This window comes from Mustela erminea, chromosome 6, assembly GCF_009829155.1.
Source record: "Mustela erminea isolate mMusErm1 chromosome 6, mMusErm1.Pri, whole genome shotgun sequence".
Taxonomy (NCBI): Eukaryota; Metazoa; Chordata; class Mammalia; order Carnivora; family Mustelidae; genus Mustela; species Mustela erminea.
In genome coordinates, this window is record NC_045619.1 from 556,331 (window position 1) to 572,692 (window position 16,362).

A 16,362-nucleotide genomic window follows, 5' to 3' on the forward strand; every position below is an offset into this window, starting at 1 on the left:
GCATCCTCCTCTTGGTCTCCGCTCAGGTCATGATCTCAGGGTTGTGGGTGAGTCCCGCACTGGGCTCTGTGTTGGGCCTGGAGCCTGCTTAAGTTCCTCTCTATGGCTCCCCACCCTGCTTGCACTCTCAAAAATGAAAGATTCTTAAATGTTGTTTTCTAGAAGTTTTAGGTTTTAGGCTATGATCCGTTTTGTTTGTAGTTTAGGCAACGATCCACTTTGAATTACCTTTGTGAAGGCAGTGAGGTACAGAGCCGGGCACATACCCTCGCGTACAGACACCTCACTGCCCTGGTGCCTTTCGCTAGATTCTCCTTTCCCTACTCTGCTTGCCCTGCGCCTCTGCAGAAAGGCAGTCATCCAAATCCACGTGGGTCCGTTTCTAGGCTTACATTTCATCCCACTGGAACAGGCTTATCTCGACAACAGTGCCGCACCGTCTTAATTATTGTACTTTGTGAAATGTTTCAAGATCGGGTACTGTGGGTTCTGAGTTTATTGTTGTTCTTCAGAGTTGTTCTGAGAAGTCTAGGCCTTTTGCATTTCCACTTACAAAAACACACTACAAAAACATCTGCTACGATTTGACCGGACCAGCAGAGTTGAGAGGCTGCTCTGGGTCTTCTGACACACCAACAGCTTCTCTCATCAGTGTTGTGAGGTCTCTAGTGTAGTCTTGTACATCTTTTGTCAGATTTGTCCCTAATGTTGGGAACATTTGGACGCTACCTTGTATGGTGTTATAAATTTGATTCTGAGTCCTTATGCCAGTAAACACACAAATTACTTCTGTGCACCAACCTTATGCCCTGTAAGCTTCTCACCTATTAGTTCCAAAGGCTTCTTTTTAGAGTCCATCAGATTTTACACATCAACACCACGGCTGCCTTTTATTTTTCTTGCCAAATTGCTGGTCTACAACCTCCCGCACAGTGTTAAACGTAAGTGGCAGGACAGGAAGTGCCCTGACTTTCACGGGAAAAGTACATTTTGTCACTCACTCTGTAGGTCCTTGTAGGTGAAGGAAGTTCCCGTCCATTTCTAGTTTGCTAAACTTTTTGATCAGGAATGGATGTTGGATTTTGTCAGATGCTTTTTTTTTTTTTTTAAAGATTTTATTTATCTATTTGACAGAAGAGAGAGAGAGATCACAAGTAGGCAGAGAGGCAGGCAGAGAGAGAGAGGGGGAAGCAGGCTCCCCGCTGAGCAGAGAGCCCGATGCGGGACTCAATCCCAGGACCCTGAGATCATGACCTGAGCCGAAGGCAGAGGCTTAACCCACTTAGCCACTCAGGTGCCCCTGTCAGATGCTTTTTCTGTGTCTGCGGGTTTAGGTTTGTTCACAGGATGAATATCACGGACTGGGAGTTTGGAACGTTAAACCAGCCTCTCATTCCTGGTGCGAACCACTGTCCTGGTCTCTCATATATACCTATACATACGTGCATGAGTTCTCTAGAAAAATGACCAACAGGATGTGTGTGTATATAGGTAAAAAGATTTATTATAAGAGATTGGCTTACATGACTGCAGAGGCTGAGGAGTGTGAGGCCTGCCACTGGGAAGCTGGACACAGAGGGCAGGAAGAGAGATGGTCCCACCCAGGGCAGCTGGGCTGAAGAAGTCCCTGAGAGCCTGCCTGCTCTGTTTACGTCTCACAGAAGGGATGCCCCCCTACCCTGACCGGGGCACCCACCCACATGATCTCACCCACAAACAAGATATAACCAGGCGTCCAACAGCCCAGGGCCCAGGGCAGCGGACACAGCCCCCTTACCGCCCCGCACTGCTCACCTCTCTTCTGTCCCATCCGCAGAGGCCTAGTGAGTCCCATCTCTGTCTCCTTTGGGATTCTGGGAACTGGTGTCTTCATGCTTTCCCCTTATCAGTCTTGCTTGAAGTTTAGCAATTTCATTGATCTTCTCTGAGAATCAGCTTTTTGGGTTGGCTCACGGGTCCCTCCGCCGTTCTTCTGCATCCTGGAGGGCCGGTTTCTATGCCAGGGTCTCATTATTTGCTTTCCTTTCCTTGTTCTTATTTCTCTAGTGCTCTATGGAAGCAGCCGAGGTCACGGAGTTGAAACCTGTATCCCTCTTCACTTCGGGCACTCGGGGCCATGGACTCCAGAGCCCCCAGCAGCAGCGTCTGGCTTCTGGCAGGCTGCAGCATCACTTTCGTTTTGGCAGAAACATTTAAATTTCTTTATTGATTTCTTCTGTGATCTGGGGGTGACATATAAGTGTGTTTTCAGTTTCTCAACATTTGGGGATTTTCCAGAGATCTTCCTGCAATTGATTTCTAACTTGATTCTAAGTGGTTAGAGACTGTATTTTGTAGGACTTCAATTTCTTTTAAACTTGAGACTTCTTTTGTGGCCCCAAATAAAGTCTACAGTGGCGAATATTCTGTGTTTGCTTCTACACAAAGTGAACGTGTCCAGCTCTTTCTGGGCGGTGTGCTCTACAAACACCCCTCAGCGGTGACCGGTCACTGTGCCTGGCATTGGGGGAGGTGGACACTGCGGACAGTCACAGGGAGTCTGTCTGGTTCTCTCTGCTGTTTCATCAGCTTCCGTTTCATTCCTTCGAGACTGCTACTAGGTGCATATGTATCTGAGACTGTGACGATCGTCTTCGTTACTGTGACACACTTACCCTGATCACCTGTGCTCGGAAACCTACGGACACTGACACAGCCCCTCTAGCTTTGTTTTGATTGCCTCTTTCTTCCATCTTTTACTTTTGACATATTTGTGTCTTTGTACTTAAAATGTTTCTTACAGGCAGCATATAGTTGGGTCTTTCCTTTTTACCCAGCCTGACCATCTCTCCTTCTTAACTGCCGTGCTCAGACCACACACATGCATGTGGCTGCTGACAGCGACTAAACTCTCTTGTCCTGCTACTTGCTTTCTCTGTCTCAACTGTTCTAAGTACACAATTATAGCCAGAGACGTCAGCACCCCATCTACATCGATCGCTGTACAAGGGGGTAGGAAGTAAGTCAGGTTATGGTACAGTTGTCCGTGTGTCCCTCTTTTCTGCTTACCTTTGAAATAATTATTTTGTGGTTCCCTTGTATTTCCTTTGCTGGTCTAGCTCTTTATATTGCGATCTTCCTGGCTGCTCTACAGTTTAGAGCATGGATCTTCAACCGATCACACAGCGTAGGAAATGATACTCTTTCTCCCACTCCTGTTGCTGTTGCCACATATTTTAGATCTACACGCTACAAACTCTGTGATATGCTGTTACTATTTCAGCTTCAAAAGGTCAATTACCTTTTAAAATTATGAGATTTTATTGTGGTGAGATTTCACTTCAGATCTACCCTCTTAGCATTCTACTCTTTTGATTCTAGGAGTCTGAATTTTTTAGAGCTCTCATATGAAAGAAATCATGCAGCATGTGTCCTTCTAGGACTGGCTTATTTCTCTGAGTATAACGTCCTCCAGGTCCACCCATGTTGTTACATTTTAGGGGATTTCTTTCTTTTTAAAATGTCAATTATATTTTAAAGAAACGTTTTTTTAAAAGAAAAAGTTATTTTAACGTGTGAACTTATTTATAATTTCTGGTCCACCTCTTTCGTCTGGGCAGACCCTCATGCCCACTGGCACCATTTCCATGTGCTGAAGGTGCGTTGGTGGTATAGTGGTGAGCATAGCTGCCTTCCATGTGTTGAAGGGTTCTTGTGTCGCATGGCCCAAGTCACCAAGTATCGGTCTCCCCCCATCCCTCAGCCCGAGCACATCTGAGGATGTTTTCACGTCTTCATTTCTGCAGTGTTTGCTGGGCGCGGTGTTCTGGGCCGCTGGTGTCTCCTGCCAGCACCGTCAGCTACTCTGTAGCAATGAAACTTTTCTTGTTTCTAAGACTTGCTCTTTATAAGTGACTTTCAGGGATGTGACTGTCCTGTGCCTCCGTGCGGTCTTCCTCAGATCTCTTACACTTCGGGTCTGTCGAAGAGTCTCCTGAATACGTAGGGCTTATGGTTTTCATCACATCAGGAAAGTCTCTACTCACTATTTTTTCTGGTGTTTCGTACACTTCCCTCTCTGGGATTCCAACTGCACGGATGTGAGCCTGCTAGAAAGTGTCCCACGGCTCACTGAAGTTTTTTTCTTTTTAATACACTTTATATTTTAGAGCATTTAAAAAAACCGTTTTATTCTGTTTCATTCTGTCAAGTTTCTGTTAACTATTCAAGTTCACTAGTCTTTCTGACTATAGTGTCTGGTCTGTTGTTAGTTGTCTATTTTTCATCTTAGACATTGAAGTTTTTGTCTTTAAAAGAGAAATTTGTCTTTTATTGTTTGTATCTCTGCTGAACACGCTTTTGTGTTCCTCTCCCTTAACAGCCTATGGAGTACAGCCATAGTAACTGTTTTAATGTCCTTTCCTGCTAATTGCTGTCACTGTGGTTTTTTGTTTTTTGTTTTTTATTTTTTTAGTTGATTTCAACTGACTGAAATTTCTTAAACAAGCTGTGTTTTTCAGTTTATTTCTGGATTAGGTACCAGACATTGTGAATTTTACACCTTGATGGGTGTGTATTTTTGTATTCCTGCAACTATCCTTGAATTTTGTTGTGGGATGTGGCTGCATTCCGTGGAGGCCACTCTCTGCCCGTCTGACGGGTGAGGCAGCGGGCGGTGCAGGGCAGGGCTATCTGCACTGCTCCAGCAACCCCCTCTGAGGACTCCAGTCGCTGCTCTGAGTTCTCTGGCTGCGGGAACAAACCATGCCCAGCACTGTGGGGACTCACGGTTCTTCTCTGCTCTTGGGGGTACTTTCCCAGGCTCAAGTCTTTGGACCCCAAGAGCTCCATCTTCCCCGTGCTCTCCTCCAGCCGTGCGCCCCGTGCTCTCCACCCGCCTCGTCCCTGCACTGTCAGGCGCATCCACAACTCTGCAGACCGCAGGCCTCCGCCTTTCTGCTCCCCAGCCTGGGAACTCTGACGGCGCTGAGCTGGGGCAGTCACAGGGGCCACCTCAAGTCCTCCTCTCTCAGGAATCACTGCCCTAGGATATCTGATGTGCAAATGTCACCAACTGTTGTGCCATATGTTTTGTCTGATTTTAGATTATTTAAGGTAGGAAGGTAAATTCAGTCTCTCTAATTCCATCTTGGTTGATGTACGGAATGCCCTTGAGTTTATGTGCAACTTAGCTAATCCATAAGAAGGTAATGTTCTGCATTTAAAAATATTAAGATTCAGCTACTCAGGAACGTTATTCATACAAATAGCAACATTTCCCCCAACTCAAATCTCCCATCAGGATCACAAACCCTCCTTGAGAGTCAGGCCACGGAGTGGGCCAGAGAGTGAGGTGACGGAGACAGTCCGCAGAGGACACTGTGCTGCTCCAGTGAAGACTTCTTTCTACTTTTTGATGAGGTAAGAAATAAAGATAATTTTAATGGAAACTTTCTGCTGTTTCCTTCACAGAATTTTTTGTGAATATGCAAGGTATTCAAAAACTCTCTTTTTTTGATTTTTGGAAAGAAGCTATAAAATGGTAAGAGAGTTTCTAATATATGTGCTGCCGAAGTAAGCATGGTAAAAGAGTTTCTAAATATTAGACATAATTAGAAATTCGTATTTATTATAAATTTAAACATGCTCAGAAAAAGCAAATTCCGGGGCGCCCGGGGTGACTCAGTGGGTTAAAGCCTCTGCCTTCGGCTCGGGTCGTGATCCCAGGGTCCTGGGATCGAGCCCCGCATCGGGCTCTCTGCTCCGCGGGGAGTGTGCTGCCTCCTCTCTCTCTGCCTGCCTCTCTGCCTGCTTGTGATCTCTGTCTGTCAAATAAATTAAAAAAAAAAAAAAAAAGCAAATTCCAACAGCACAGCACCACAGACTAGAACCTCCCACAGACATGGAGAATTCTCCTCATTACTGGAAACACAATGATAAATAAAACCACTTCTGTTTCACTCATGAAAATAAACAGAACAGCCAGGACAAGAGCGGGCGCCTAACAGGTGCTATGTTACTATTTACAGAACTGGGTTGGAGAAGGAAAAAGTGACTATCTTTTGAAGGGTCATAAAGATCACAAATGTTAATAACGACCTGGTGGATATCTATTCACCCAGACATGCTCTGTGCAGTCTATCATTACACAAATCTGCGTGAGTGCATACAGAAAGCATGGAATTTTCAGGTAGCACGATAAGCTCACATGAACAGACCCGGATCCAGGTCGTCCCCACCGACTCTCTGGGAGCCATCTCAGTCCTCTTTGTCGTTGCGCATCAACCTTCGCACTAAATCCACAGTACAAATATCTTAGTTTTATTTGAGTTGTGATTCTGGGCAACCTGTGAGCTACACTCCTCTAACATTCCAAACAACTGAGAGCCAGTATGTTATCTATTTAAATATTTCAATGTCGTCATATTGATACCTTGATGGTGGGCTGTGCGTCATTCTTGGTGTCTTGTGCATGGTTCCAACTCCCGGCTACTTGGGGAGACTGTAAAACGACTTCTTCTGGGAACAGCACTTTACAAACAAGGTAAGAAGGTAGGTATTAGTGAAAAACTTAAAAAAGATGAATAGAGGCACCCTGTGTAATTCAAATCTATGCTTTCCTTTCCCTTCTGGCTTCTGTACATGGCTTCTGGGCTACAGCAGGACATCACAACTGTGCATAGTTCGCAAGGCAGCCGTCCGCCTATCTGGAGCTACAACAGCGAGTTTATACTAAGAGAGGAAAAGCGCAGGCAATGACTTCATTTTCAACGGTTTAAACTATTTTCATGCAGTTGAAATATTAAGAAAATACTGAGACTTGCCAATAGGAAGAAAACTTTGGACTGCATAGTTTTACTTGTAATATATGACTGAAGACACCGTGTTTTATGCCAAATTTTACATGAAGCTTATAAAAATACTCTGGGAAGATGTAACACTATTATTCCACAAAAAGAATACCTTTAACACCTAAGTGGATGACGTGTTCAAGTGCAAAGTGACACCGTCTGCTTGTGGTCCTGCCAGAGAGAGAACAACGTGACGTAATACACCTCCAGTTTAGGAAATCTCAAGTCTAGCACTGGTCATGGAAATCTCCTAACGTAACCTGAGCCAACCTGCTACTGTAACCTTTACACAAAAATTGTAAAGGGGCCACACTGGAGTCCGAGCTCCCGCCGTTCTCACAGGCCCTGCGGGAGGCTGGAGCGCCAAGGGCTCACTTTACAGTGTCTGTCTGTACGCAACATTAGTAGGAGTTTTACAGAAAAACTTTAAACAGAGACATCCTTGTCTCAGGAGAGCAAGGACTCTTTCCTTTCTGGAAATATTTCTCTTTTAAAGATAAAAAGCACAACTGGGGAAAAAAAAAAAAAAGAAATACGAGGCATTAGGGAAATATTAACACTACTACATCAACAGCAAACTAATTTTGATTGTAAAGATTTAAACTGGTGAAATTCACAACTGTTAAAAGATAAAACTGAGGCCTATTAATAATTTTTAAAAGTTTGGGCAAAAACTGATTCCAACCAGGCAGCACCCAACCAGCAGGTGGAAAGGGGTCCCGAGGAGTTGTGCAGAATGAAGGACCTTTACGGCTAGAAGGGAGTGGGCGCAGGGAAATTATCCCGGGTCAAACAGGGGGTGGGTTATCACAAGCTCCTTTCCTTCAGGGGCAGGCAGGGGTCTGCTGGGCCGAACACCTCCCTGTCCTGACCAGGCAGGTCCCGGCTGACTGGCTGAAGATTCCGTTTCCGGGGGGACCCAGAACGGTAATTCCCTCTGGTGTGGTGACACGGGGCTTAGCATAAGCCACTCTGTTGTGGGTCTGCTGTTTCGTTTCTTAACACAACAAAAAGAATAAAAAGTGTAAAACCTCATCTTAAATGAAGCAAGACAAGGCCCAAAGTGCGAGCGAAGACAGACGTCTGTTTGGTAAGGGGCATCTGGCCTCCAACTAGGAAAGGTAGGAGCGCAGCTCCATACTGGCTCAGAGTTCGGGCCATATACAGGTTTCTGGAAAATTCAGACTTGGGAGCTTAAACACCAAATGATTGTTTGGTGAGAGGTCGCCATCCGGACTCATCTGCACGGTATGGAATTGTGGGGGGTGGGGTGGGGGCGTGTGAAGCTGGAAAACCTGAGGGCACAAGCCCACCCCTCAGAGACCATCCCTTTAGGGTCCCAGGTGTGAAAGCTCCTGGTGACCTCACTCTGTTCCTTCAACGTAATCTTCAGCAAATACTAGCCTGGGATACAACAAAGTCCATCCAAGATGAGTAACAACCAGAATAGCACGTAAAGAGGATCACTTAAAGAGGAAGAAACTAGGGAAGGACTAAACGCCTCGTCCCCTTCCAGTGGGAGGCTTTCCAGCCTCTGTGCCTGGCTGACCAGGGCCATCTCACTCTTCCAGAGGGGAAGGAAGGTTTCAAAATCTTTTAGAAGGCGAGGGGAACCTGGGTGGCTCATTCGGTTAAGTACCAAGCACTTGATTCTGGCTCAGGTCATGGTCTCAGGGTGGTGAGATCCAGACCTGCATCAGGCTTCACACTGGGCGTGAAGTCTCCTTGAGATTCTCTCCCCTTCTCCCCCCCTCCTCTGTCTCTCTAAAAGAAGTAAACCTTAAAAAAAAATCTTTTGAAAGGCACAGCAAAGACTGGGACATGGACCAAGCTAACATGGTGCCCGTGTCAGCCTGCAGATCACTGCCTACTTCCCAGAAGCGTGGAAAACAGAAACGGAGTAGTACTCAACAAGCCCCAGAAGCACAGTAAAGGAGGAATTCACCAAAATGAAAATAACAGTATGTTTTTCATTCTAGACATACAAGAAAGGTTTGATCCGACGTGATCCAGTGGAAGCACTTCATCCTACAAACAAGCTGGAGATGATGATAATCTCAAGAAATGCCAAAAGGGCAATGAGTCTAACAGCTTAAAACAGAAGGCGATGAATAATTTCCTAATTCGATTAATCTAAAGAATAGCAAAATACCGAGAGGTGAAGTCCCAGAGGTCTTTGCCCGGACATACGAAACAAACCACAGAGCTGGAAAACGGCGAGGGCACACACGGAACAGAAGAGTGGGAGCGAATGCTAGACAAGAATCCCAGAGGAGGACAAAGACTTGGAGGAAAAGAATGAAGGAAGCTTCCCTAAGTACCAAGTATTGCTGAAAGGAGACCCCCAGCCGCAAAGACGCCTGTTCTCTCTCCGCGTCCGCGTCTCTGTGGGGGAGGAGACGCATTTATTGCTTCACTATTTCTAACAGCCAACACCTGGGACCAGGTAACATGCACCTGGCACAAAACACCAAAATCACAAAGGAAGAAGGATCTTTTTTAAAATTTAATTTAATTTATTTACTTGACAGACAGAGATCACAAGCAGGCAGAGAGGCAGAGAGAGAGAGGGGGGAGCAGGCTCCCCGCTGAGCAGAGAGCCCGATGCGGGGCTCGATCCCAGGACCCTGAGACCATGACCTGAGCCGAAGGCAGAGGCTCAACCCACTGAGCCACCCAGGCGCCCCACGGAAGAAAGATCTTAAATGACCTCAACTTTCACCACCGGAATCTAAAGAGAAGCAAATGGAACCCAAAGTAAACGTAAGAGAGGAAATCACAAAGGCTGGAGCAGAAATAAATGAAATAAAAAATAGACACTAGAAAGTATGAATGAAGTCAAAAGTTGATTCTTCATAGGGCTGAGCTGATGAACCTCTTGCCTGACTCGTGGGGGGAAGAGAAGGTACACATCCCCGCTGTCGGGGCGAGAGGGTGGCACCGCCTGTTGCCCACAGATCCAACAAGTGCTCCTACTAAGGAAATAATATGGTAATTCCACGCAAACAGATTAGATGACTGGGATGAAATGCACAAATTCCTTAGAGGATACATACTACCGAAGCTCACTGCACGTAAAACAGATAACCTCAATGTTTACTGATTCACTAAATAAATCAAATATGCAGCTAATTATCCCCAAAGATGGAGGAGCAGGTGAAGCTTTTTAGCTTATTGTAAGGCCAGTATCATCCCGATATCAAAATCAGACAAAAGATAATTTTAAGAAACTACAGACCAATACACCTCAGGAACACAGAGGCAAAAATTAATGAAATTGTAGCAAATCAGATCTAATAATATATAAAAGGAAGTTACATTATGGCTAAGTGGGGATTATTCCAAGGATGCAAAGCCAATTCTGAAGTGGGGGACAAAGGCAGAAAGAAATGCAGATGAAATGAAGTTTCCTTAGAACCCGCAGCCCGAAAAAAAAAAAAAAAAAAGATACAAAAAAAAAAAACCCCAAAAAAACAACAACCCTTAAGAACCCGCAGCCCATTGACGAATGTGTGAGGCGGGCCGAGGGGAATGTGCTTCCAGGAGCTCCCAGCTGTCGTCCCGCTGCTGCCTTGCTAGAGGGAGACCAACCTGAGCTTGACAACCTGGCCTCCAGGATCCTGTATCTCCTTTAGCAGATGAAAAGTCATTTTGGAAACTTCTGGTGTCTCTACCTCCCCTGGCTCCATAGTATATCAGCAGCAGCTCTTCACAATGCCAACGCAGCAGCCCTTCCTGCCCAGGGGTCCCATCTCCGTGCTTTAATAAAACCCCCCTTTTTGCGCCGAAGATGTCTCAAGAATTCTTTCTTGGTCGTCACTGGTTTTGAACCCCACCACTTAAAACCACATCAGTTCTACATGAGAATACCAATCAGTCAACAACAATAACAACAACAAAAACAAAAAAACCCCATCAGTGTAACTATCTTAATAGACTAAAAAAAGGAAAACCACGTGATCACCTTGACCGAGAAAAAACACACGACCAAATCCCACACGCGCCATGCCGGATTGCCGGCAGCACACTTGGAGTCCCCCTCCTTGACCTGGAGGCCCGAATACAAACCACCTCTGTACAGCCCACACTGGGCGTGAGCCCTCAGGTCGGGAACAAGGCCGCTTCCGTGAGACGCCAGCTAGCCAGGGCCAGCAAACAGAAAAGAAAGGAGGCAGCGCAGTACTTCACTCGAACATGAAGATCTTAAACGTAGAAGACCCTGCGTAGCCTGTAAAAAGCTACTAGAACGACGAAGCGCATTTAGAGAGCTCTCAGGACACGAGATTAAGGTATAAAAATAAGCGGCATTCGTAAACACTAGCTAGAAGCAACTGGAAATTAAGTTCAGATTACTGTTTACAAGAGCATTATCTTTTTTAGGGGTCACACCAGTCACACAAGATACGCGAAACCCACACAGATGCCGCTAAAAGAAATAAAAAACAGACCTAACTAGGTGGACAGAGGCACCATCAAGGGCTGGGAGACTCAGTATTAAGGGGTCAGTTCCTCCTGAAATGGAGCTAAAAATTCAATGTAATCCCAATCAGAACCTCTCCGGGTTTTTTGTGGAAACCGACCAGCTGGGCCGCACCAGCTCTGCAAACAATGGACAAAGTGGAAGCCTCACACCACCCGATCTCAACTCGCCATCAACAGAGAACATGCCCGCATGGGACACGGGCACACGGAAGGGCGTTTAGCATGGCTGCTCATTAGGAAATGCAGACCAGAACCACAGCGACACACCACCGCACAACTACCACAACGATTACAATTAAAAAGACTGACAAGACCAGGGTTGTGAGCCTGTGGAGCAGCGGGATGCTCTGGGCCAGGGGGTGGGGGTAGGGGTGAGGGATGTGGAAGGAGGCATCTGGGGTGGGAGATACTCTCCTTCTCTTGACTGTGGAGTTGGTTTCACAAGGCCGACGTATAACAAAACTCTCAAACTGTATACTTTAATAAGGCAAGTCTGCCTACATTCTGTCTCACTAGACCTGCTTTGTAATTAATTCTTTTTATTAACATATGATGCATTATCTGCCCCCGGGGCACAGCCTGAACCGTCGGGCTTGCACAGTTCACAGCGCTCACCAGAGCCCATACCCTCCGCAGTGTCCGTCACCAGCTGCCCCAGCCCTACCCCCCCCACCCCCCAGCGACCCTGTTTGTTTTGTCAGATTAAGAGTCTCTTATGGTTTGTCTCCCTCCCGATCCCATTTTGTTTCATTTTTTCCTTCCCTAGCCCCCACGGCCCCCTGCCCTGCCTCTCAAATTCCTCATATCGGAGAGATCATATGATAATTAGACCTGTGTTTTTTTTTTTTAAGGGAAAATACCTACACGAAGTAAGCAAATAACACGAAGAGTGCAGCCTCTCTGCCCTCAGCTCCATCCAGCCTGCTGCACTGCGGGCCTGCCCATCTTTCAGTGGTTCAAAGGGAGTGGGGAATACACATTTTTTAAAAAATGGGAAATCTCCTGGTTTTGCATAACTTAATGTAAATAAGCTAAACGCTTCCGTGGGGCAAAGCCTCCGAGCGTCAAATGGACAGGCCCTGCCCCACACCCTGGCCTCTCATGTCTCCGACACTGTAGGTGGCTGCCCACATGCTTGCCCAGGCCCTGGGCGTCTCTGAGATGCCCGAACCCAGCATCCCGCCACCTCATCATCCTGCCTTTCCAGCAGCCCTCACTGCTGGCGGTACCCACTGGCTTTCCCTGGGCGCTTTCTCTCTGGCTCAGCCCCATGTCTGTGGCCGGCACCCTTCCTGTCGGAGGCGCGCTCCTGCACCCCTGCACCCCTGCGCGCCCTCATCTCACGCTTCCTCTGCTCCCCTCCCCCGACTCCTCCTCCTCGACTGGGCTTGCCTGCCGCGTGTTCCAGAGTAACACATGGTCAGAAACGTCCAAACACAAATCAGTTCTCGCCTCTTTTGTCCGACCACCTTGAGGGAGGACATTAGCCCTCTGTCAATGACCCCTCCCCCACCTGGCCAGACGCACCCCGCCCCCGCCCGCACCCCCTCGCCCCAGTTACTCCTCCATCGAGGGGCCCCCACAGAGCTAGTCTCTCTCATTTCAAACAGCAAACACGGCCCCTTCCTAGACCTCACCTTGCTCTCCATCCCACCTGCTCGGCTTCCACGGCCACCCCACGGCCCCTCCCCAGTGACCCACGACCCACTCACACTCAGCACCTTTGACCTACTGGCAGCCTCAACACCCAAACATTTCTTAAACAAAACTAAACATCCCTGATCCATCTTAAAATTCTGATTCCTAAAAGATACTCTACAGAAGCAAACCAACAAGCAACAGAACTAGAGAAGTTATGGAAGTTATCTGTAGCACGCCTCTCCAAGGGCAGTCCAGCACAAAGAACACAGAGAAGAGTCCTACAAATAACAAAACCCAGACTATTCAGGAAAACACACGAGCCAGCATTTCACGGAAGAAGAAATTTTATGGCCAACAAACATGGAAATTCTCAACTTCGATGCAATCAGAGACATGCACGTCCGGACCCTGAAAAGGTGCATCATGTCTCTACCAAGTCAGCACGAATTTAGAAGTTTAACAAAACCAGCTCCTGGGCCGGTGTGGATCAACAGGCTGTTATAGTAGTTGGTCCCAGGGTCCCTGCTGCCACCGTGGGTAAAGCCACAGCCCCACAACTGAGCGTGCAGCCAGAGAACGTGAGCATTGGTGCGCAAGGAGGAAAGGGGGCTCACCGCAGCGCCTTCAGGGCAGAGACGGGGTGAATGTCCACTGCAGAGCAGGGAGCGTGGCGGACTCACCCTGGGGTGCGGGCCGTGGTGAGGACACTGGACAGTGACGTGCAGCGTGGAGAATCTTGGGGACAGGGGAGTGGAAACTTCCCGGAAACCAGAGACTGACAGCTCAAAACAAAACCAAAAAATAGGGGCGCCTGGGTGGCTCAGTGGGTTAAGCTGCTGCCTTCGGCTCAGGTCATGATCTCAGGGTCCTGGGATCGAGCCCCGCGTCGGGCTCTCTGCTCGGCAGGGAGTCTGCTTCTCTCTCTCTCTCTCTCTCCCTGCCTCTCTGTCTACTTGTGATCTCTCTGTCCAATAAATAAATAAATAAATAAATAAATCTTAAAAAAAAAAAAAACCAAAAAACAAACAAACAAAAAAACCAAAAAATATATTTCTCTGGGAGTGTATGTGTGTGTACAAAGACACACAACTGTTTGTTTTTAAAAGCAAGGGAGAGACAAACACAAAACCCCTGTGAACAGTGGGGGGCATAGTGGATCAAACGGAGGGAACGGCAGGTTGGCAGGGCCCCCACCCCACACCCGTGACAGATCAATGACAACACCTCCGTGTGCATATGGTCCAAGAAGAGGAAGAGCAAATGTTGGCACGTCTGTTATCTTAGGCCCCGTCAGAGTGAAGCAAGACCCACGAAGACGGACACTACCACGCTGCATCTCCTACACCAGCGCGGAGACGTGCAGGGACAGACAGAGGGGAAGCCTGCTCCCCATGAAGAATGAAGACGCGTTTGTAGGAAGAGTCAGGAAAGCATTACCTGTTATATGTGAATTCCACATCCATAGGTTCGAAGTTATATGCCTGCTCGAATTCTGGGTTAAGTTTAAGGGTTACATCTTCTTCATGAATCTAAAAAAGAAGCAGAACAATTTAATTCCCATACGTCATATTTGATCTGTTGAGACAATCTTCATCTAGCAACACGTCATGAAACACTCCATGGACTGGAGCTAAAATCTGGTATTTTAAGTCCTTGTGAAACCCATGAGGAGGATTAAATCACGGCGTTGTCGCATCGTCCACACAGGCCCCGGGCCCTGCAAGTGCCCACACCAGCTCACGTGCTGAGCTCCTCCCTGGCCATGTTCCAGAGATCTGGGTTCTGTGGAAACAAAGTGACAGCACAGGCCACGGCCTCGGAAGGACAATGACGCAGCAAGGGGCGCCTGCCACACAGTGCCTTCACAAAGAGGACTCCCCTTCCAGCAGAACAGGGAACCAGACATCCTGGGACCCCCAGCCACCGCGAGGGCCTGCGCAGAAGGACTCCCGGAGGTCGGACAGAAAGGGAACTTCTGAGGAAGCACGGGGGTAAGCGCAGGACACAGAGTCCTGCGTCACATGAGTGCAAACTGACAAAGCGGTGCCGGGAGAGCGGAGCCGGCCTGGGGACAGAGACACCGGCAGGAACGGACACGGGGGCTGCCCTGTTGGTGGGGCCCCCTGCTTGCAGCAGAAATTGCCATAATACCCTTAAAAGGAGAGCAAGCCCAACCCAGGGGCCCCAGGTTTCCCAGGGACCAAGACTAACGGAAATGAACCTGTAGTTCAAAGGTCACTGAAGCAGCACACAGGGAAGCAAATCACCAAGAGTGAGAGTCAGCACAGCCTGCACAGAGTTCGGGCCCCAGGGACGGTCACACACCGCCGCTATCATTTCCAGGAGCTTGAAAAACCATGTGTGAGAAATTGAAAACCCAGACAGAAAAAGCCAATATAAAAAACAACAGGGCAACTCCCATCAATCAAGCAAAGCACGCAGAGATGAAAACCATGCGGAGACAAACTGAGTGGGAAGAGAAGAAATGACAATGCCTGTTCCGAGGCACGTGCTCTTGGTGACAAGAAGGCCCCTCTGTGGAGGTAGCCATGGTGGCAGGGCTCTGTGCAGGGCCCAGCCTTGGGAGACTTCTGTCCCATGGCCCCGGATGTGCATGACAGCACAGTGGCCCCACTGGAACTCCCTCTCCCACAGACGGACTCGAGGTTGAGAAATCCGGGTTGCCTGCCCGCCTGTCATGGAAACGCCAGTTTGACGTCAACGGAATCACGGCTCATCCTGGACGTGCGTCTTCTGTGCACCCCGCCGTCTATGGGGCTCTCCTGAGGCCTTTTGGACCATCATGGTCTCCAGCACCACTGCAATGGCCAAAAGTTAAAACTACAGAGACTCGAGAAAGACAATGAGCTGAGACCTGTAGAGTTTACTGAGTCGACCACGAATTCCGTTGCTCCAAAGGAGCCGACTGTATGCACTAGCCCACCAAAGGCTCAGGAGGGGCGCTCAACGCCCCGGGCTGGGGCGCCTGTAGCTTCAGTCTGGGTCCGTCAGGCTCTGGCGCTCTTCGGCAGCGCACAGACGAAAACGGCTTGTCAGCGCATGACACCAGCTACCCCCACCAGCGGGACCAGAGAGACCTCCTACCTGTCATCTCTGGCACTACTGCTCGGAGTAGGTTGTCCCCAGGGCATCTTCCCTGAGAAGCGCGACTGGATCCACCCTTTGGAAGCTCAGACAGTCTGGTGGTGGTCCAACAGCCAGCGGGTGTTCAAGCCGGCAGAGCCGGCGCGCTCTCCAGCTGAGGCTAAGCAGCCACCTCCCTGAGGGTCTGCGGCAACAGCAGGGAGGGCACCCGGCGGCGGCTCCCTCCCCAGTCACCTTAGGACAGCTTCCTGCCTTGGCACGGGCCGGCACCCTGTGTTTTGGGGCAGAATGCAGCCAACACAGC

At 48.4% G+C, this 16,362-nt stretch overlaps 1 protein-coding gene across 4 annotated transcripts in view; it reads right to left on the minus strand.

Annotated features, from left to right (window-relative positions):
* Positions 1-16,362, minus strand: part of MOV10L1 (Mov10 like RISC complex RNA helicase 1) — a 66,050-nt gene that overhangs the window by 19,761 nt on the left and 29,927 nt on the right. For 3 of the 4 annotated variants that reach the window (XM_032345834.1, XM_032345832.1, XM_032345835.1), the window contains exons 13-16: positions 14,391-14,482; positions 13,634-13,735; positions 6,943-7,001; positions 6,413-6,510 (exon numbers count right to left, since the gene is read on the minus strand). In XM_032345834.1, the coding sequence (XP_032201725.1) occupies positions 6,413-6,510; positions 6,943-7,001; positions 13,634-13,735; positions 14,391-14,482 (351 nt within the window). The remainder of the gene's footprint in view (positions 1-6,412; positions 6,511-6,942; positions 7,002-13,633; positions 13,736-14,390; positions 14,483-16,362) is intronic. The other variant, XM_032345833.1, reaches the window with a different exon arrangement.